Source organism: Lygodium microphyllum, chromosome 4 (assembly GCF_053477565.2).
Source record: "Lygodium microphyllum isolate KBCC chromosome 4, Lygodium_microphyllum_v1.1.10, whole genome shotgun sequence".
Lineage (NCBI taxonomy): Eukaryota > Viridiplantae > Streptophyta > Polypodiopsida > Schizaeales > Lygodiaceae > Lygodium > Lygodium microphyllum.
The window spans coordinates 104850022-104872150 of record NC_141138.1 but is presented as its reverse complement, the minus strand read 5'-3'; the positions used below and the strand labels follow the sequence as shown (position 1 = coordinate 104872150).

The 22129-nt window shown below is 40.0% G+C and overlaps 1 protein-coding gene across 8 annotated transcripts in view; it reads left to right on the top strand.

Annotated features, from left to right (window-relative positions):
- Window positions 1-1986: 1986 nt before the first annotated feature.
- Window positions 1987-22129, top strand: part of LOC148037426 (putative folate-biopterin transporter 5) — a 69179-nt gene continuing 49036 nt past the window's right edge. For all 8 annotated transcript variants that reach the window (XR_015690649.1, XR_015690650.1, XM_087676357.1 and 5 more), the window contains exons 1-2: window positions 1987-2318; window positions 2512-2700. Coding sequence is in view for 6 of the 8 variants with exons in the window: in XM_087676357.1 (XP_087532483.1) it covers window positions 2010-2318; window positions 2512-2700 (498 nt within the window). In the remaining 2 variants the exon portion in view is untranslated. The remainder of the gene's footprint in view (window positions 2319-2511; window positions 2701-22129) is intronic.

Below are 22129 nucleotides of genomic sequence, written 5' to 3'. Positions count from 1 at the left end.
ACCATATGCTTCAGCTATTGGTAGTTTGATATATGCTATGGTTGCTACACGTCCTGACATTGCCTTTGTAGTGGGAGTGGTTAGCGGATACATGGCAAACCCTGGTAAAAAGCATTGGGAAGGAGTGAAAGGTATTATGAGATACCTCAATGGCACAAAGGAGTTCTGCATTTGCTTTGGAAAGCAGAAGGCATTTATCGTTGTCTTTACGGATGCAGATTATGCTGGTCATGCAGATTGCAGAAAGTCCACTTCTGGACATGTGTTTATCTTCATAGGAGGAGCGGTCTCTTGGATCTCCAGGCTACAAAAGTGTATTGCATTGTCTACTACAGAGGCAGAGTATGTGGCTGCCACTGAGGCATGCAAGGAGGCTTTATGGCTTTCACGTCTGGTGGGAGAGCTTGACATTACAAAGTTACTTGTTCTTCATTGTGATAGTCAGAGTGCTATCATGCTAGCACGGAATCTCACCTTTCATGCAAAGACGAAGCACATATAGGTGAAGTATCACTTCATTAGAGATGTACTTGACAGCAAGAGCATTGAGCTTGTCAAAGTGCATATAGATGATAATCTTGTAGACCTTCTCACGAAGGGTCTTTGAGTAGAGCGGCCTGCTCATTGCCGACAGATGATGGGAGTTGGATAGGTATATGTATTTGAGCTTTGTACATACCTAGACTTAGCTGATTCTTTTCTCCTCTTGAGGCACATTGCGTTTAGGTGGGAGGTTATTGGGAATAAAGGCCCCTTGTGCCTTTTAAATGTGCTTGGGTGTGAACACACCCTTAGCACTTGTACTTTCATATATATATATATATATATCTATCTAAAAACCTAAAGTGGTACACTCGTCATTGTACCCAAAAAATCGTGTTCACTCTCCTCATTACTTTGCATTCTATCTCTCTCACTCTCTTTGCTGCTAGTAAGCATTGCGTGTCTCGATCGTCGCTTTCTTTATCTCAACAGCATCAAATCTGGGCAAATCCCCAAATTTTTGAATGCCAAAAATTCTGAACTGTGCTTACATGCATAAATGCCCATTAGTGAGCAAAGGGCTTGCTTGCAAGGAACATTTGAAAAATTAAAAATTTTGCAAAAGAAAAGTGACGAATCTGCCCCGTTTACAGCTGCCAGCCCGTTTCCTGCTCGCATGACGTGCTTGTGACCTGAGAAACAACATTTTGAGCTCCGCTTGAAGTGCGTGTTCTGTGCGTGATTGCGTCTGACCAGGAAATGACGTTTTTGACTTGCATGCAACTTGAAGCTGTCGCCTGTCTGAAAACGTGGCCTGTTGACCTGCGCCTAACTCCACGAGTTGTCGCTTGACTGAAAACGTGGCTTGTTGACCTGCACGGACTCCAAGAAGCGCGAACACCTTAGCTGCAGCTCTGATACCAGTTTGAAGTCAGCGATGCGCAGTGGCGATGCAATGTTGAAAATGTTAGGTAGAGAGCAAAACGTGAGCAAGAGTAGAGAGTGAGAGTCAGAGAGAGAGATGCACGATGTTCTTGGGTACAATCTTTTGTTGTGTATACCTTTTTAGGTTTTAGATAGATATATATGAAAGTAGAAATGTGCTAAGGGTGTGTTTACACCCGTGCACATATAAAAGGCACGATGGGCCTTTATTCCCAACATGGTATCTTTTGGGAGTACCAGAGTACCATTTTCAAGATGATTTGGTTCTCCTACATGTGCTGTAGTGTTTTGGTTTTTGCATATATTTTGATCACTTGATAGAGTGGCTAGCATGAGGCATACTTGCTTCTTACTTGGCTCATTGTATTGTTCGATCATAACGAACAGGAGTCTTTTTTGAGGTAAAAAGCTTAGTAGCTTCTCAATCAAATGTTACAAAGGTGTCCTAGTTTGAACTGAACTATTGCAATTGTGCCTTGACTGCTCGATTGGAGATTGAATAAACTTTTAGCATTATTTACTAGAGAGAGAGAGGTTTGAGTTTAAGTTTGGGTGCATACATTGTTTTGGTCTGCAAAGTGATGCTCAAGTGGTCTGTTAGATTTGTTTTGCAGAGTCTATCTTGGGGCAGCTTATCTGTTGGAGGTTTAATCGGATGCATTGTCTCAGGACCAGCAGTTCATTCATTTGGACCAAGGGGCTCCTTTTTACTGATATCTGTTGCTCCACTCATGCTTTTGGTGGCTGCTTGGGCTCTTCCAGAGACAAGAGTGTCGAAAGGCCTTTACAGCTCCAGAATTGGGGCAATTAAAAATACTATTCACTTGTTTGGACGAACATTGCAAAATCCAGCTATTTGGAGACCAGCACTTTATATATATATTTCTCAGGTATTGGCCCTGTTTGTTTGATATGTATGCAATTCAAGAGTCCTTTTCTTGGACACATCTGGGGATGCCAACAATGAGATTGATGTGCTACTGTTTCACGGATACCTGTGTTAGTAGTGATTTTAGGCTGACCAAGTGATTGTTGTTACATAATATAAGAGATAAGGACTAAGATCTTAAACATGCTTTGCAGGGTTTATGTCCAGATATTTCGGAAGCAATGTTCTACTGGTTCACTGATCCTACAGTAGGCCCTGGTTTTAGCGAGGAGTTTATTGGATTTGTTGGTGCAATAGGTTTTATTGCCATGTTTGCTGGAATTGCTATGTATAATTGCTGGTTTCAGGGCAGCACCTTTAGGGCAATGTTCCTTTGGCCCCAAGTAAGTGGATCATAGCAATTTGAATTGGCATTTGATATACTCACGACTACTATAAACGCCAAGAAAATCTGCTACTGAGTTGCTGATAAGGTGCTGGTTTTTCAGTTTTCTTGTGTCCCATGAATGTTTAGAGGGATGGAATTTCAGCACAAAATCAAAGAACAAAGAGCTCTTAAGTAAGCACACTTTGAGGGTGCACTTCCCTTCTTATAGGTTTGGCAAAACTTTTAGCAATTTAGAAATTTCCCTATCCTTTGAGGGAATTCTGTTGGTTCTTTTGTTAGGATCAGGTTTTGGGGCACCTTGGACCATTTGAGAATCTCACAATTACGTGGTCTTTGGTGAGATTGTTGACTCCTTTATTTGTTTAAACAGATATTGACAGCCTTTGCTATAGGCTCCAGGGTATTTATCAGGATCAATAAATTCTTTCTTTTCCAATGTTTTCATACACTTTCTTTTTTGCCAATGTTTTTGACATTGGTTGTGTTCACCCTGAACATGGCCTTCTTTGTCCATTGATGTAATTGAATACTACATTATGGTCACACCAAAGAAAGCATATGCATGCTTTACTTGGTGTTCTTGATGGTCTTATAATCTATGTGTTTTCTTGTTGTTTTTTATACAATTTTTGTGGTGCTGAGCTCCCTAGTTGCACCACCTCCCTTGTAAATTGACTTGCAAAACATTGGTTTCACCCAAAAAAAAAAGTGTTTTTGAGTTGGAGATTCTCCAAATGACCCTGAATATACAACAATCTTTCAGCTGAATTACTGGACTATGCACCATTCTGTGCATGGACAAGGCTTTGCGCCCTTATCCATGGGCACTTTTTACCTTAAAGTTGGAGAAGGGCTTTTTCCCCATGTTGTGAACACCCATTAGTTGGTGTGGTACTTAGTACCTTAGGAATTGTACTTTTAGATCATTTTCACATAGCAGATTTGACCTTTCAGCAATCTCTTCTCTCTTGCTATTCACTTGTACACTATGTGTGCGTGTTGTTGAACCTAAAATAACAATGGTATCAGGGCCATACCTCTTCTTAGCTGCCACTTTGCTTGCGAGCTGCCATTGCTTCAACTACCATCGAGTGTCGAACTTGGCTCCACTGTTTATGGTGTATTTGTGTTGGAAATCTATCTGTGTAGCTTGCTCATGAAGCTTCAGATCTGTTCCCAACAACCAACGTCATCTACTCGCCTAAGTTTAGGGAGACCTATTTTGCAGATTGCACCACATCATCCTAACAGTTAGGTCATGCAGCTTGAGAATTTGCTTGTTCATCACACGCACCTGCTGCACGCTCATCAATCAGACATACCTTCCCTGTCCCACCAGTCGGCAGCCTGCCCGATATCAGCTTGTGACAGCTGTTTAAACTCTAGCTTTGCCACGTCCAACCTCTCCCATCAGGCCCAACAGCTTGTGCCAACAGCCTGTGTAGTATCAGCCGGCCGCACCATTCCTGTCGTCTTTGCCTCGATAGCCATGTGCACTGTCTCTCTTGCCGACAACCACCGTGTCTCTTGTTGCATCGCCAAACAGTTTGCACACGTGTTGACAGCTTTTAACATTAAAATGGTGGGCCCCCACAGATTGCACCACATCATCCTAACAGTTAGGTCAAGCAGCTTGAGAATTTGCTTGTTGGTCACACGCACTTGGTGCATGCTCATCAATGAGATGTACCTTCCCTATCCCACCAGTTGGCAGCTTGCCCGACGTCAGCTTGTGACAGCTGTTTAAACTCTAGCTTTGCCACGTCCAACCTCTCCCATCAGGCCCAACAGCTTGGGCCAACAGCCTGCGTAGTATCAGCCGGGGGCACCATTCATGTCACCTTTGCCCCAACAACCATGTGCATCGCCTCGCCTGCCGACAACCACTATGTCTCTCATCGCATCGCCAAAGAGCCTCCACATGTGTTTGTCATCTTCCTGACAGCTTTTAACATTAAAATGCTCAAAAATTGCACAATTGAGGGCTTTTCTTTGCTTGATTTTTGTGTTGCCCCTGCATTTGTACTTTGGACAGTAGCTGGTCACAAAGAAAATTAGAAATTTGCAGCAAGCAATGGTAGGGAAAAATGATTTGCTAAATATGTTTGGGGACTTTGACAAATTGGATGACACTAATTATCCCACGTGGGTATACATGATGAAGCATGCTCTTGTTGCCAAACAACTTTGGGTTTATATAGGTGGCTTAGAAGTTAGGCCTGCAGACCCAACGTGTTGAGAAATAAGACATAGGCTAAGTTATATCCTATTCATGCATAATTAAAGTAGAATCTGTGTGTGAAGTGACTTAGAGGTCAAAAGCTATCTATCAATTTCGGGGATACTTTTGTGTGTATGCAGTTGACAATAAGAGAATGAGGGAAGAATGAAGATGAAGAAGAAGAAGAACTCTTGAGCCTCCATAATTTGTGCCATTGCTTCTTTCATTGCGCATCCACTTTTGTTCTTTTCAATTGGTATTAGGGCGGGAGTAATCCTCATCTAATCCACCCCAAATAGGTACATTGGATAGTAGAGCCATTAGAGTTCAAATTTCGGGCATTGGTGCTGGCTTTGAATGTGTATTTTTGGAGCCAAAGGAGGCTGTAGATCATGTATGACAGCAAGGTTCAATCAGTTTTCAGCTTGGAATTGGTTCATGTATTGATGCTCGCAAGCGTAGGCGCTGCTTCAACTCACGAATTCATTCTTGGTATGAAAAACTACAGAAAAACAGTAGGGAAATTGTTCAATCTTAGAACCGTGTTTTGATGCTTTTTGGGTTATATGGGCAGTGTTTGAGTCCCTTTTTCACTATTTCTTGCTGGACAGCCAATGCTTGACATATGGGCATGATGTATGGGTACATATGATAGCAGTTGAATACATGTGTGACAAGCATAGCAGTGGAATTCAATTTATGTGCATTTTCCTGGACATTTTGAATGCTTTTTGGACTTGGTTTTGAGCGGTTGATGCTCCGACTTATTCACATGCTTGGATATTGATTTGTCACATTATATAGTGCTGGTTTTATTGAATTTGCAGCTGTCATAATATTGGATAGTAGAGCCATTAGAGCTCGAATTTCGGGCATTGGTGCTGGGTTTGAATATGCATTTTTGGAGCCAAAGGAGGTTGTAGATCATGTATGACAACAAGGTTCAATCAGTTTTCAGCTTCGAATTGGTTCATGTATCAATGCTCGCAAGCATAGACACTGCTTAAACTCATGAATTCATTCTTGATATGAAAAACTACAAAAAAGCAGTGGGGAAATTGTTCAATCTTAGAACTGTGTTTTGATGCTTTTTGGGTTATACGGGCATTGTTTGAGTCCCTTTTTCACTGTTTCTTGCTGGACAGCCAATGTTTGACATATGGGCATGATGTATGAGTACATGTGATAGCAGTTGGATACATGTATGACAAGCATAGGAGTGGAATTCAATTTATGTGCATTTTCTTGGACATTTTGAATGCTTTTGGACCTGGTTTTGAGCGGTTGATGCTCCGACTTTTTCACGTGTTTGGATATTGATTTGACACATTATATAGTGCTGGTTTTATTGAATTTACAGCTGTCATAATATTGAAAACTGCACAAACTGTAAATTTGGGTGATATCTTGACTAAGGGCAATTACAGTGTATGGTTCTACCATATGGAGAATTTCTTGATGGGAAGAGGTCTATGGGACCTCATTATAGGTGAAGATGCATGCCCAGAACTAGTTGATGAGCCCATTGAAGAATAGAAAAAGGCATATAAGGATTACACAAGTAAAAATAGGAATGTCTTGCATTAGATATCTATATGTATCTCAAAGACATTGATTCCGCACATTAAAAAGGCAAGTACATGCAAAGATGCTTGGGAAATCATTGAGAAAATATGTATGGCACTTGTACGAAGGCCAGTAAGATACAACTAAAGTAGAGATTGCATAGTGCATGGTGAGGAAATAGAAGCATCAGTGACTATGTAGTAGAAATAATAGAGGTTGCAAAGGATCTTGCTTCAATATACGCACCGATTGAGGATGATGATTTAGTATCTGTCACTCTAAATGGACTTGGACTTGCATACAAATTCCTTGATATCTCTATTTTTGTTAGAGGAGACTCTTTGTGTGATTTTGAGGGTCGATTGCTTTGTTGCTTATATAGAAGAGATCAAATTGGGCCTCAATGCATCTAACAGTGGAAAGAATGCATACATGATAGTGTGTTTTATCATTAGAGAGGTTGTGGTAGCTTATCTAGAGTTAGAGGATCATCTTATGGTCGTGCATATAGCTTTGCATGTGGCCGTAGTACCTTTGGACGTGGTGATTTTGTACCTAGAGACGGGGAGATCCTACTCTAGAGTCAGAGGACATTCTAGTCCACCAAGAGATGGTGCATATCATTATTGTGGGAAGTTTGGTCACTTTGAGAGAGTGTGCTTTTATAAGCAAAATGCTATGTTTAGGGTCGATACCCGTTTTGGGTATTATGCATGTGGATATAGTGGAAGTGTCTATGATTCTAGCGGTAGTTCATCACCTAGAGGTGATCTCTTTGCCATGGAGCATGTACTTGGCAATATGAAGCACCATTCTAGAGAGGATGATTGGTTTTTGGATTTAGGTATTACAAACCATATGACACACCATGTAGAATGGTTTAATAGAAGGGATCAAATGCAAATGAAGAGTATATGGCTATAGGAGATGACACATTGCATAAGATAATGCATATTGGCAGTGTTCTGTTGGTGACTAGAAATGGGACAGAAACTAAGCTTAAGGATGTCTTATATGTGCCTACTATAACTAAAAACTTGGCTTCAGTTGGTCAAATGGTTGATCAAGGGTTACAAGTGACGTTTAACAAGTATGGTTGCTTCATTGAAGAGTTAAGGAAGAGAAAACCTAGCAGGCTTATTGCTTGTGGTCAAAAGAAAGGCACATTATTTGCTTTGGATGTAGGAACTCCCATCATACAAAGCTCTATGTATATTGAGATAGGGCATGTACAAGATAAAGATGTACAATAAGGGCATAGAAGAATTGGGCATGTAAATTTGCAAAGGCTTAAATAGATGCAATCTAGACAAGTAGTTCGTGGGCTTCTACAATTTGGATATGTAAATTATGATCATGTATGTGAGGCTTGTGAGTTTGGCAAGTAGTCTAGGCTCCCATTTCTAAAGAGGGGGAGAGTAAGCAGTTATCCTTTGGAAATGTATATTGAGATATTTGGGGTCCATCTCAAAATGTCTCTTTTGAGTGGAAAACGCAAGCTCTATATCACTTTTATTGATGATTTTAACATGATGATATGGGTATACTTTTTGCAACATAAAAGTGAAGCATTTGAAGAGTTTTTGGGGTTTTAAGGCCATGGCAGGAAAGCAATTTGGGGGCTATAAAAATGCTTAAGATCAGATAATGAAGGAGAATATACGTCGAATGAGTTATTTTACTACTTGAGAAACCATGGGATCAAAAGACCTGCCACTCCATGGACTATAACTGCCACTGCTTTCTTCATGATTTTGAGATCCAGACATGTCCTCAACATGTTGATTGCTTTGATTTACTTTTCTTTCCATGACCGTCATCATCATTACTTTTATAAATATCCATCTCAATTGTAGTTTTTAGTCGATACCAAGGCTAATACTCATTGAATCTAACATCCTTGCTTATATAAACCTCTTTACCGATAGGATCATATCACTTGTAACTCTTCTTCTCATCTGGATACCCAAGTAAAATGCATTTAACAGCCTTTGGTTCCATCTTTTTTCTTAAATTATCGAAGAGGGTGAAAATTGCACAACGAAAGAAGCCTATGGATGAAAGTTCTGAGGATGAGTCTATGGATGATGAGTTTGGTATACCACATGCAAGAACTCCAAGGATAAAGAGTGCAGGAAAGTATGTTCCACCACATGCATGAACTATTGAGAAACCATCTAGTGCACCTCAATTGAGGAGATTAGATAAACTAAGGCATCCAATGGATAGATTGATATATAATGGCTTCATGAAGATGCATTATGTATACATGGTATCGTATATTTAGCACATAGAGCCCACTTGTTTTGAAGAGGCAATTGGAAACAAAGATTGGAAGAATGCTATGGATAAGGAAATGGATGTATTGTCGAAGAATAAGACATGAGATTTACTTGAGTTGCCTTATGGCAAGAAGGCAATTGATTGCAAGTAGGAGTATAAAGTCAAGTGCAAATTTGTGGCTCATTGGAGAGATACAAAGCAAGGTTGGTTGCAATGGTTTATGCAGAAACATATGGTTTGGGCTATAAAGAGACATTTAGTCTGGTGGCTAAGATGACCGCAGTGAGATCGGTGATTGCATTAGCTTCTAGCTATGGCAGGAGATTATATCAAATGGATGTGAAGAATACCTTCTTGAATGGTACATTGGAAGAGGAAGTATATACAGATCAGCTATAGGGTATTTACACCACAAATATCCGCATTATGTGTGCAAGTTGAGGAAAACATTGTATGGATTGAAGCAAGCACCAAAGCTTGGTGTGAGAGGATCATTAGGTTTTTATGTAGCATGGGATTTCAGCAAAGCATGGCCAATTATTTGCTTTATGTCAAACATACAGAAGAGAGAATGGTTGTTGTAGTCATCTATATTGATGATCTCATCATTATGGATACTCTTGAAAGAGAGATTGCTAAAGTAAAGCATGGGCTGTACAAGGAGTTTGACATCAAGGACCTTGGTTCATTGAGATATTTTTTGGACATTGAGATTATTGACACTCCACATGGAGTTTGGTTAGTGCAAAGGCAATCCTCATTGGAGATGCGAGAGAAGTATGAAATGACAACATATGAGCTAGTGGATGCACCATTGGATCAAAAGATTAAGATGGTGGATGATGAACATTATGTGGAGGATGTTACTATGTTCAGAAAGATGGTTGGTAGCCTAATCTACCTAACCATAACAAGACTGGATTGGAGTTTAGTGTGAGTGATTAGTCAATTCATGCAAAAGCCACGCAAATCACATTTAGATGCAGTGAGGAGAGACTTGAGATATGTGAAGAAGACAGCTTTGGCTTGTTCTATGAGAAAAGGATGAAGCCTACATTATTTGGATACACAGATGCAGACTGGGCAAGAAGTATCATGGATAGGAGATCTAGTAGTGGCTATGCATTCTCATTTGGTTCAGCAATGGTGAGTTGAAGCAGCAAGAAGCAACCCATAATTGCTTTATCTAGTATAGAAGCTGAGTATAGAGGTATTGCATTGGCAGCATGTGAGTAGATATAATTGAGATTACTGTTGTGTGATATGGGTATAGAGTTAGATGGTGGAGTTATCATGTATTGTGATAACATTAGCAACATTATGTTGGCAAAGAACCTAGTCTACCATGCAAGGACGAAGCATATTGAAGTGTGATTCCATTTCATCAAAGAGAACGTTATGGATGGAGAGATAGACTTGGTACATATCAAAACCAATGACCAAGTCATAGATATCTTTACCAAAGTATTAGGTAAAGAGAAGTTTGAGTACTTTAGAAGTGCACTTCGGGTATTATATTTGCAAACTCATTCTGAGTACAAGGGGGAGTGTTGAGAAATAAGACATAGGCTAAGTCATATCCTATGTATGCATGAATAAAAGTAGAAGCTATGTGTGAAGTGACTTAAGAGGTCAAAAGGTATCTATCACTTTTAGGGATACTTTTGTGCGTACTCAGTTGATAATGAGAGAATGAGAGAAGAATGAAGAAGAGGAAGAACAACAACTCTTGAGTCTCCATATTTTGTGCCATTGCTATTTCCGTTGCATATCCACTTCTATTCTCTTCACGGCTACACAGAATGCTACAAATTCTTCGAGTTTATCCATTGTCATCAGTGGATCTTTTGCTTCAACTCTTGCACTTCCCACTGAAAACCAATGGAGATGGGACGGGTGTGATGCCTAAGCTCATGCTTTGATTGCACTCTTGTGCAAGTGGCAAATTATCCCGCATATTGGGTCGTGCACAATGGCCAAGGATGCTTGTGATAAGCTTGCTTCATTGTATCAGGTGCATAATGATGCTCATGTAGCCTATTTGCACAAGCAACTTGAGATGAATCACATGATAGAGGGTGATTCTATGGATGTATACATTACACATATCAAGGACCTCATGGAGCAGCTTACCAATATTGATGAAATAATTTCCGATGCCTCCCTTGTATCTAAAGTCTTGGCTGGTCTACTTGATACTTATTGGAGTTTTTCCACTACGCTTCGTGTACTTGCAAAAGGAGATGCCAATGTATACACCATAGTATAGGGGAGTTTCAAAAATGGGTGAAATGGAAACGAGAAAAATTGGAGTTTTGTTATTTGAGTTTCAGTCAAATTTTGAAAATGAAAAAACAGTGTTTCGGATTGTAATAAAATAAATACGTTATTATGTAGATATATAAATATATCAATGTCTACAACAACATGTATCCAACTTTCATAGAAAACGTTGAGTCTTCATGTCATATGATTGAAATCATGATTCATTACACGTGTCATGAGTGAAGACTCAATGGTTAAGACAACTTAGTACAATTAGGACTCAATTTTTAAAACTATAAACAACAAAATGAATTATAATTTATGATTCATGAATTATTTGAAGACAGACATCAAGAACAGTGAAACAAAGATGCATAATAAGTCAAATCAAGATACAATAATACTTGTAACTGTGTCATGTGAATAATCTGTCCAAAGTCCAGTGAGCAGTGAGCAGTGAATACTAGTAACTACTAAGAATCAATATCAATGAACAAATGATAACTATAATGCTAAACTAGCTCCTGATTTATTACGACTCTAGTCTGTAGAGTCTATGTTATATGAGTCATGACTCATCCAAATTCTGAGGATCCGTGCACCATCTCCTCATTTGACTCAGAGGACCCTGATCGAGAAGATGATGTTGCAGTCTCAGTCTTGGCCTTAGACATTGGCTTTGATTCTGACTTTGCTTGTGATGCACGACCATGTGTGGTCCTTACTCTAGTGGCTCTAGTCCTCCTCTGTGCTCCAGTCTCATGCAAGTATTGGTGCCGATAGCTCTTCATAGAGTAGATATCTTGCTCTTCTTGTGATATTTTCAGGATGTCATGGACTTTTCCTATATCAATTTTGTCGACATTCACTTTTAAAGATGAACAAGAGAGATATGAGAGAAGATTCAATATGTTCAATATTCATATATATTATAATTTACAATTCAACTTCAAAGCAATGACAAGGTTAAAAAGTTAAATTATGCATAATACCATTCATTACTTATGAAGGTTTAGAGAACATAGCGGTTATCTAAAGAAGCTAAAGATTGCAATGGCAAAACACTAAGTGCTCCAACTGGGCTATTGTGAGCTTGTTTCTCTTTTTTGTGTGGAAGAGGGTCCATGTTTCAATTTCTCTCGATAAGCTTGAACTAGAATCTTGCGAGAGGATACGAATGACAATGCATTTCTATTCAATTTTAAGAGATTTGAGGTTAGGCAATTGCTAATGGGCAAGTATCAAAATCAACATTTAAGTAGGCAATAGATTATAGAACTTAGGTTGTATAATGTATTAGATTATCAAGAATCAAAATATAAAAGTCATGACTCATATATCAAAGTAGGAGCACAATTGCCAAGGCGTCTCATGTACTCCATGAAGCTCTCCTCCAACTCCTTGCTAATGTACTACTTCTCACTACACCAAAGGGAATGCAATATATGTGAGATAACATGGATTGGTTTACGGAACTAATTCCATTGTGCAGTTCACACTGCATGAATCTCATCAATCCTTGAGAGCGATGGATGATGGGTGATAGATAATTTCAGTTAGAAACTTAGAAGTTGCAACAATCATCGATGAGTTGTTAACACTAAATAATTATCCATATTACATATTTAAAAGTTAAACAATAATTTGTCTATCTTGAGGCAAAAAGCTATTGCGAAGCAAGGTCTTGTCAATTTTATCCATGTACTCGTATAGAAGGCCCAAAGTACTCCCCTTCATATTAGTGATGCACAATAGAGTGTAAATAGAAGTGAGACTTTTCACCGATGCCTTTGTCTCAACCTATCAACTCTCATTTGACATATTATGCCTAACAACAAGAGTCTTTCGAGACTCTCTCCCACTCCATGCGATCCACTCCTAGCATGTAATTGTTAGCAGTCATGTTTGTCATGCCTCTTGCTTGTGAGTCTTAGTTTGAGTTAGATGAGGACTTTAGGATCTCTGACCTATCTATTGCTTGTTTTGAGAGAGTAGGTAGCTCATTCTAGAGTACTCAGTTTATTGCATTTCAATGCATTTTTTCCTCCAGTCCAGATTTTATGTGCATTTCTCAGGGCAGTTTTTGCATTCTTCGGCTTGCTTCACTTGTTGGACATTGTCTACCCTTTTCGGGATTTTTCTGAGTATTTATGACATTTTTACCAGCATTAAAAGCTGATAGGCCATATTTTTGGCCCCAGATTTCAGGTCAGCGAGTTTTTGGGATTTTTGACTATTTATAGCCATTTTCCACTTGACAGTCAGTTAGGTTATTATCCTTTCTTCTTCCTTGGTAGGTGCACTCTCCAACTTCGTCATCTCTCTCCGTCTTCGGTGCTACCATCATCATTAGCCTGATCTGGTGTCCTCAATGATGCTATGGGCTGCGTGCAAGGAGTGATTAGTCCTGTATTTAGCATTTCTTCCTTGTTCAGTATTGGTTTCTTTTCTTCTTCTCTTGCAAATTCTCTCTCTCTCTCTCTCTCTTCCTTTATGTTCGAGTTTTTTCTTCCGTTGTGTATTTTCACATGGTATCAAAGCATAGTATCATTATCTAAGAGAGACACAAAGTTGACTTCTCGCGGAGAAGATTACCCTAGATTGCCAAGCGGCCTTGTCACATGAGCATTTTGCTGAAAATGTAGCTTTTTGCTTAGAGGCATCCACTTTACTTTTGCTGTCCACCTCCTCTCTTGCTAGAGACGACAGGCTTTCTTAGTTAGGTGACATTCTTCTGCTGTAAATGCAGTGTTCTTGGTTAGGCAACAACTCTCCTTAGCAAACACACATAGTTCTTGTGTAGGCGAGGTCTCTCTCTCCTAGGCAGACCCTCTACATCGACTTCCTTATGATTGTGTAGCCGTTTCCTCGTGTTTTGGGGCTGTCTATCACCAAAACACAGATTTTTTGTGGGTGTCTTACAGGATATCAAATATATCTTATCACCAGTCATTTGTTGACTCAGAGGATGAGATCTTTGTTCCTTCTTTTGAGAGATGGAGAGATTTTCATACTAGTTCACACGATGACAGAAGGTCACCTAGCCCGTTTGTATGGGATTTCTCTCCTCTCCGTTCTCTCCATGTTTCAATGAAGGCCCGTTTTGTTGGTCTTTATATGCCCTTCATGGCACCCTCTATACAGGTGCATGTACTTCCTTCTTTGCTCAAAGAAGATTGGCTTGATAGTTCCGACTACTCGCTTTGGTCATGTAAGATGGAGTGTATCCTTGATACCTTGGATCTTTCGGAGTTTGTTATCCACCCTATTCCCCTTCTAGTGGAGGATCCCATTGTTGGATTATTGATGGATTGTGTGGCCTTATGGAATTGGCTCAACTCTAGAGCCCGATCTTTCCTCTTTATGAGCTTACAGGATTTTGTCCTAGTGCATGTATGCAAGTTGCACAAAGCAACGGAAGTATGGAAAGCTTGCTTCTTTGTACCATCAGAAGATATTTGCCCACTAGATTACTCTCGAGAAGAAATATGGATACTCGTTGTTGATGATTCTTCTTCCATGAAGGATCATATCAATAGGTTGGAGGACATGAGGGATGAGCTTGCGTCTCTTGGTTGGATGATCTCTTCAAAGGATATGGCTATGATTCTTTGGACTCAGTTGCCATCTCCCCGGTTTGATGTCTTCTATACTAGCCTTCTTACATCGCGGACCTGTGAGAAGCTTCTATGGGAAGAGCTTGCCTCGCTTGTTTTGGAGCATGATGAGCACACCAAAGAGGTAGCTAGTGAATCCATCTTCACCAAAGCTTTTGTTGTAGGTTCGGGAGGGGATGAAGAAGAAAGAAAAGTCAAAGGCTAAAAGACAGGAGAGTTCTTTAGACTCAAAGTATGACTCGGAGAAGCCTAAATGCCCATACTATGGAAAGGGGATATGTCCAGAGGAAAAATGTTGGAAGAAGTAGGAGCTAAAATATCTGAGTCTTCTGTCTCTACTCCAATGGTTACCCATGAGTTAGTGTTCCTTTATATTATTGACTTGGAGGAGCCTTTTTCAGTGGTTGCCTCGTCTTTAGAGAGGCCTTGTATAGTTGATAGCGAAGCTTCTAGTCATATGACTCCATGAGGTGATTTGTTGCAGGATCTATACCCTTCTGAGGGTTTTGTCACCATTGGTGACATTGTTTCAGTGCTTGTTTGTAGTATTGGCACTTTGCCTTTATTTCTTTACCGTGCATCAAGCTCCCTTTTGCAGGCCCTTTATGTTCCGGATTTAGGCTTTCCACTCCTCTCAGTTTATGGCCTTTTATGTTCCGGATTCAGGCTTTCCACTCCTCTCAATTTATGGCCTTACTAGGCTTGGTACCCAAGTTGTCTTCATTGAGCAGGTTGTTTGTATTGAGGATTCTTCTACAGGGATTGTTATTGCCACAGGTTGTCAAGAGAGCAAGCTTTGTAGGCTCCATTTCCCTTCTCTTATGCAGGGTCCTCCGAGGTAGTTGTCTATTGCTACACCTATTCTCGCTTGTGCACCATCTTTTCTAGAGGTTCCTTCCCACCCCCCACCCTCTTTTTCGGCGGTTTTTTTATACCGCTTATCCCTTTTAGAGGGGGATGCTCTTGGTGATGTGCCTATGGATTTTCTAGTCCCTAGTGTTTCAAAGGGGGATTTCCAGGATCGTGAGGAGCTTCTTCATTGGCCGTCTTCATCGACGGACTTCATCGACATTGGCATTTCTCTTGCCACCCAAGGATCCGTTTCTCCCTTGGCCTTTCTCTATATCCAGGATCTAAGAGGGGGTGTTAGCAGTCATGTTTGTCATGCCTTATCATCTCCTACTTGTGAGTCTCAGTTTGAGTTAGACGAGGACTCTAGGAACTCTTACATGTCTATCACTTGTTTTAAAGGAGGTACCTCATTCTAGAGCACTCAGTTTATTGCATTTTGGTGCATTTTTTCCTCCATTCGGGATTTTATCTGCATTGCCCAAGGCAATTTTTGCATTTTTCAACAACTTGCCTCATGTGCTGGACATTATTTATCATTTCTGGGATTTTTTTGAGCATTTCTGGCATTTTTGTCATGCCTTCATCATATTTTGGACTCTTATGTCCATGATAACCTATCACATGTGCTTCGAAATGAAAGCTCGTATGATGTAAGATCTGAGGCAAAGGTATTGATGGCCTTAATGATATTGTGTATCCATATTTCGCCTTTATCTCCTTCAAGGACTCCAATTGAGCCTCTATGGATGCGCCTTTCTTTCGAAGCTCCCGTGTACATAATGTATCCGCGGATGGGCCTTTCCACTCACCTATGTGGCTCATTGCCCTGATTGTCTCCTTCCATTGATGTATAGTGCCACATTGAAAGGGATAGCACACCAAATAAATAAGCGTATGAGTTCCCTAGTTGCCTCCACAATAGCTTGCCTTTGAAGTCTTGCATGGACACCTGCACCATGTAAGGAGACCCTTTGCCCACCACCACTAGAAGATGGCAATAGGATCCTTTTTGCACTTGGATCTAATATGGATATGGATGCACTTCTCTTTATGGGCCATTGGCATCTCCAATTTGGCTAGCGACACTAAGCCCGATAGCCTCTCCTTGTCCCATTTGTGCTTCATTATCCCCATGCGGTATTGGATGAGGGGACTTATCCTCTTGTAGCTCAATCTCCATACATTTTCGGTGCTAAAGATGGAGACTTACCATTACTTCCGCTGGCACATTTGCGCAAGGCTCAATATCTTTGTTGGGGATGCATGCCAAGTGGTCTTTTATGTGGGTTACGCTCCCCAAAATTTCCAATCCACAATAGTTACATTGCCACTTCTTCGATCCATCGAAGCCCTCATATCCTTGATTGGAGTGATGTGTCTCTAAAATGGAATCGGGCATCATGATTGGGTAATGGGAATTTGGAAAGAAATTAAGAACTTAGAAGAAGATTGAAGGAGGAGGAGGAGGATGGAAGAAGAAGAAGAAAAGAGGGAACTTGGAAGGAGAAGAATGTAGGAGGAGGGAGGAAGAAGAAGAAGAAAAGAAAGAAAGGAGGAGGCCATCAGGAGTTGCAAGAGGTAAGAGTGCTTGAGAGGAGGAGATGATTGTATAGAAAACAAAGGCGAAAATGAGAAAAACGAAGCGTTTTTTCTCTGGATAACCAGTCTTCCCGTTTGCCCACAAGGTGCTGAAATGGTGTTTCTTGGTCCTCATTTTGTTTTGAAATAGCAGTTCCGTTTTGGGGCTATGAAACGTTGTTTCCGATACCTTTGATGTGGTGGTATTACTGTTATTGCAAGAAGAGTAATCAAGGGTGAATCTCTCTAACATAAGTATGGACAATCAAGCATTTGCAGCCAGCCATTGAAACAAAGGGAAGTCATGGAAGCCCTCAAACTCAAAGGGTAAAGGCAAAGTAGCTTTTTCTACAGACTCTTCAAGCACCAAGGATAATGGTGCTAAGAAAAAGAGAGACAATTATTGCCAAAAAAACGGGCATGTTATTAAAGAATGTAGAAAGAGGGTGGCAAGCAAAAAGAAGAAACAATTAGGCATGAGTATTGCTACAAATTCAACAAATGTGAAGGATGCAAGTGCACACTTAGTATGCTTAGATATTGGTCAGTCTTATGCATTTGTTGTGTGGTCATATGATTCTTCTTCACATGAGCATGGTCTTTTAGTGGCTGAAAATTCAGCACATGCTATTTTGACGGTGGAGCTTCCAAGCACATAACGTCCTTTTGTGACTTGTTTATATATTATGCAAATGTATAAAAGGGGGGATCCATTGTATCTGCAAACAATGCTTCATATGCAATCCAAGACATCGGTCGAATTCTCATTATTGCAGTGGATGGAAAAACTATTATGTTTGAAAAAGTTTTGTATGTGCCAGACATAAAGAAAAAATTGTTTTTAGTTTTAGCCATTGCATGTGCTAGTTTTGTGGCTAAATTCCACATGGATTGATGCAGTATCTATGATTATAGTGATGGGGATGCCCTCATTGTTACTAGTACATTGTACAATGAACCCTATCAACTTGATTTATATGAGAGGAGAGCGTCAGAGGATGCATTACAAATTGATGCCACCATTGTGGATGACATTGAGAAATGGCATGCTTAGTTTGGTCATCTTAATTATGGTAGTTTGCTTTGCCTAAAAGCAAAAATATGGTGCTTGATCTCCCTTTGTTAAAATCATCTACTCACAATGTATATGAAAGTTGTATACTTAGCAAAATGCATCGTGCTTCATTTCCCAAAGATGGATCTATGCATGTTGATGAGAAATTATAGCTTATGCATAGTGATATTTGTGGGTCCATGCATGTCAAATCCATCAAAGGATACTTATACTTTGTAACCTTCATGGATGACATGACTCGTCATTGTTGGGCATATACTTTGAGGCACAAATGAAAAGTGTTTGCATACTTAAAAACCTTCTTGGCCTTGGTTGAAAGGTAGTGGATGCAAGCTGATTATACTATGTATCGACAAAGGGGGGAATAAATGCCATGGGAGCTCAACTCTTTTTTGGCCGAAAGAGGCAATATACATTAGTGTACTACATCTTACACACCTCAACAAAACAATGTGGCTTTTAAAAAAAATTCACACTTTGATGGAAATAGCACGTTGTATACTATCACACAATAAGTTGTCCTCAAAGTTTTGGCTTGATGCTATCATGTGTGTAGTGTATGTGCTGAATCATAGCCCAACTAAAGCATTGGCTAAATGTATGTCTTATGAGGCTTGGAATGGCCGGAAACTAGTGGTGTCACATATTCATGTCTTTGGTCGTTTGGTATATGCTTTGATGCCACAGCCACAAAGACATAAACTGCAATACAAGGCTATCAAATGCATTTTTATTGGGTATTGTGCAGAAAGTAAAGGGTGCTGCTTGTACCAACCCTCCACCAAGAAGACTCTTGTTTGTAGAGAGGTGATATTCATTGAACATGCTGGTTAGCCCTTCATGGAATGCAAAAATCAGCCCAATTTGGGGCCTATGGACAGGTTTGATAGTTTGCTGCTATTATTTAAGCAAAGTGCGCTTGATTTTGGTCAATTTCAACAACCTAGTAAGGGTTTACAGCAGCAAAATCAGCAGCACACACATGCTGAACAACAGCCTGATTTTCAGACCATTGATTAAGGCATTGCTAATTATGAAGTGGCCAATGAGAGGGTTGCTATTTAGAAAGCTAAAACCGTCCCTAGATGGTTGTTAGATACATTATAGAACAGCAAATAGTCCATTTCACTTCCTAGTAGAACTAGAGCAGCCACTCGCCACAAAATGAACATTGGATGGCAGCTATGCAATTAGAGATAAACTCTATTCATAAAAATGGCACACGGGAGTTATGTGACTTGTGTGTTGGTAAGCATGCTAGAGGCACAAAGTTGGTTAACAATTTAAAACGCAAATCTGATGGTAGCATTGATTGCTACCAAGCACATCTTGTTGCCAAAGGATATGCCCAACAACATAGGATGGACTATGATGAGATGTTTGTATCCACTTTACATATGACTACCATTTGCAGTGTTATCACTTTGGCTACTCATTACAATTGCCATGTACATTAGTTAGATATGAAGATTGCTTTTTTGAATGGTGATCTTCATGAGCAGGTTTATGTCACGGAACCTCCTGGCTTTGTTTAGAAAGGGTTAAAAAACAAAGTGTGCCGCTTGCATAAGGCCCTGTATGGTTTAAAGTAGGCACCTAGCATATGGTATGAAAAGATACATGATACTTGATTGCTCTTGGCTTTAGTAGTTCACAAACTAAAAGCATACTTGATGTTCGCAAAGATGGGGATAGGGTCGTAATTCTCATTATTTATGTGGATGGCGTGCTGTTGACTGGACCTCATGAGATGCATATTTCAGCCTTAAAAAGTGAATTGCAGTATGCATTTGATGTGATAGATCTTGGCCACTTGCACTACTATCTTGGCATATAGTTTACCATAGTTAAGCGAGGCATTATTTTGCAATAGTCTAAGTACATTGGGTAGCTTCTTGAGCATTTTCAGATGCAAGATTACAAGCCTATCTCTACTCTATTGCCACGAGGATGTAGGAGAACCATTTGATGCTTCTCTTTATCAATAGGCTATTGGCTATTCATTGTATTTGTGTAATACACAACGGGATATTCAGTTTGGGGTCTCTCAATTGGCACGCTTTATGCATGACTTTGGTACTACACATTGGCAAGTAGTTAAACGTGTCGTTGTTATGTCAAAGGCGCTCAAACATTCGGCCTTTTCTATCCTAAAGGCACTTCTCTTTGCTTGCATGCATTTACAAATAGTGATTGGGCTAGTTGTTTGATACAAGGGTGTCCAATAGTGGTAATTGTTTCATGATTGGTGATTCATGTATTTCTTGGTTGAGCAAGAAGCAATCAATAGTAGCCACATCTAGTTGTGAAGTCGAATAAAGGGCAATATCTATGGCTACATTGGAATGTGTATGGCTCAGACGCCTTTTGGTCGATCTACATGTGGGACAGCAATCACCCACTCATATCTATATTGATAGTCAAAGTGCCATGGAAGTTGTGAGGAATCCAGTTTTTCATGCTTGCGCTAAGCACATTGAGATGCATTATCATTATGTCAAAGAGAGGCTCCATGCAAGGGAGATTGACTTGGTTTATATCGCTATATTGGACAACTTGGCAATTGTGTTTACGAAAGCTCTCTCTAAAGAGAAGTTTAAAGCCTTGCGCTTAATACCATTTGGGGATTGAGCCCATTCCTTGTATATGTTCACATCATTCACTCGGGGGGGGGGGGGGGGGGGGTTTGTTACACTTATCATGTTCCGCCCAAGTTTTGGTGTGAATGCTCCCTTATCCACAATCACTTTTTACCTTTTAGCTAGAGAAGGGTTTTTCCTTGTATGAACACCCATCAATGGGTCTGGTATTTAGTATCTTTAGGGATTGTACTTTCAAATCATTCTCATGTAGTGGATGCGACCTTCCAACAGTCTCTCTTTTGCTATTCACTTGTTCCTATGTGTGCATGTGTGTGTGTGTGTGTGCACGCTGCTAGACCCTAACCTAACAACCGTAAGAAATAGTAGCCTTCATTCTTATTGGAGAGAGAAAACATGCCAAAATTTGTTATTGCCAAAGACAAAAGAAGAAAAATAGAGTTTGAGAGAAGAGCACACCTGTTGTATAAGCTTGTGCACACGAGAACAACTCCAAAAAATTTGAGAAAAACCTCTCCTTAAGTGGCAGCTTATTAGCTTATTAGCTGAGTTTGCAAGATGGCAATGCAATGATTAGTTATTGAAGGCACATGCTGCAAGAATGTATACATTCTCTTGTCATGAAGAGAGTAATATGTTGCATTGTTTAAAGTTATTCGATGTTGCAATCTATTTTCACATTTTGATAAAGGGACTGACTGAAATGGCTCAATCACATTCTCATTAAAGACCTCCATATATTATCTATACAGATTACCCACAAACATACATCCTTTGAGGCCGAGGGCAGGTCACGACTGTGCCTTGAGGGAGAACATCATTCACTCTCGAAGTGTCTCTTATTGCCGAAATTAGAGTCTTTCTTGGTTTTTGCAAGTCAAAAGAGGACTGTTTTTCCACCCATTTGGTGTGAGAGAGTGTCTCTTTTTAGTTGATAAGCAACTTGTGGCAAAAGGAAATGCTTGTATGGAGCCCAAAAATGTCCTAAAATCCAATCCTCAACATTAATGATCTGGTTTCTAAAAGCATTGGTGCAAGCATTTGTGCAAAGAGTAGCCAATATTTTTGGCCTAGGGTTGCTGTCCATAAACAAATTTCTACCAAAATGCTGATTTGTGGTATGAATGTTGCTGACAGTTAGTCCACCATGTGATTTGGGAGAGCAACCCCTGTGTATAGCCAAAACTCTGACACCTTTCTTGTGTCCTTCAGTTTTCTGCAAGATTTTTTTGCCAGACATTTGCCTAGGAGTGACATTCCGAATCTGGACTATCTCATGGCCATAATAATTGAGCCAATCTCTGGCATTCAAAAATCAATTTAGATTTTTCTGAAATTAGCATGCAAGTTTGCAGCCAATGCAAAAA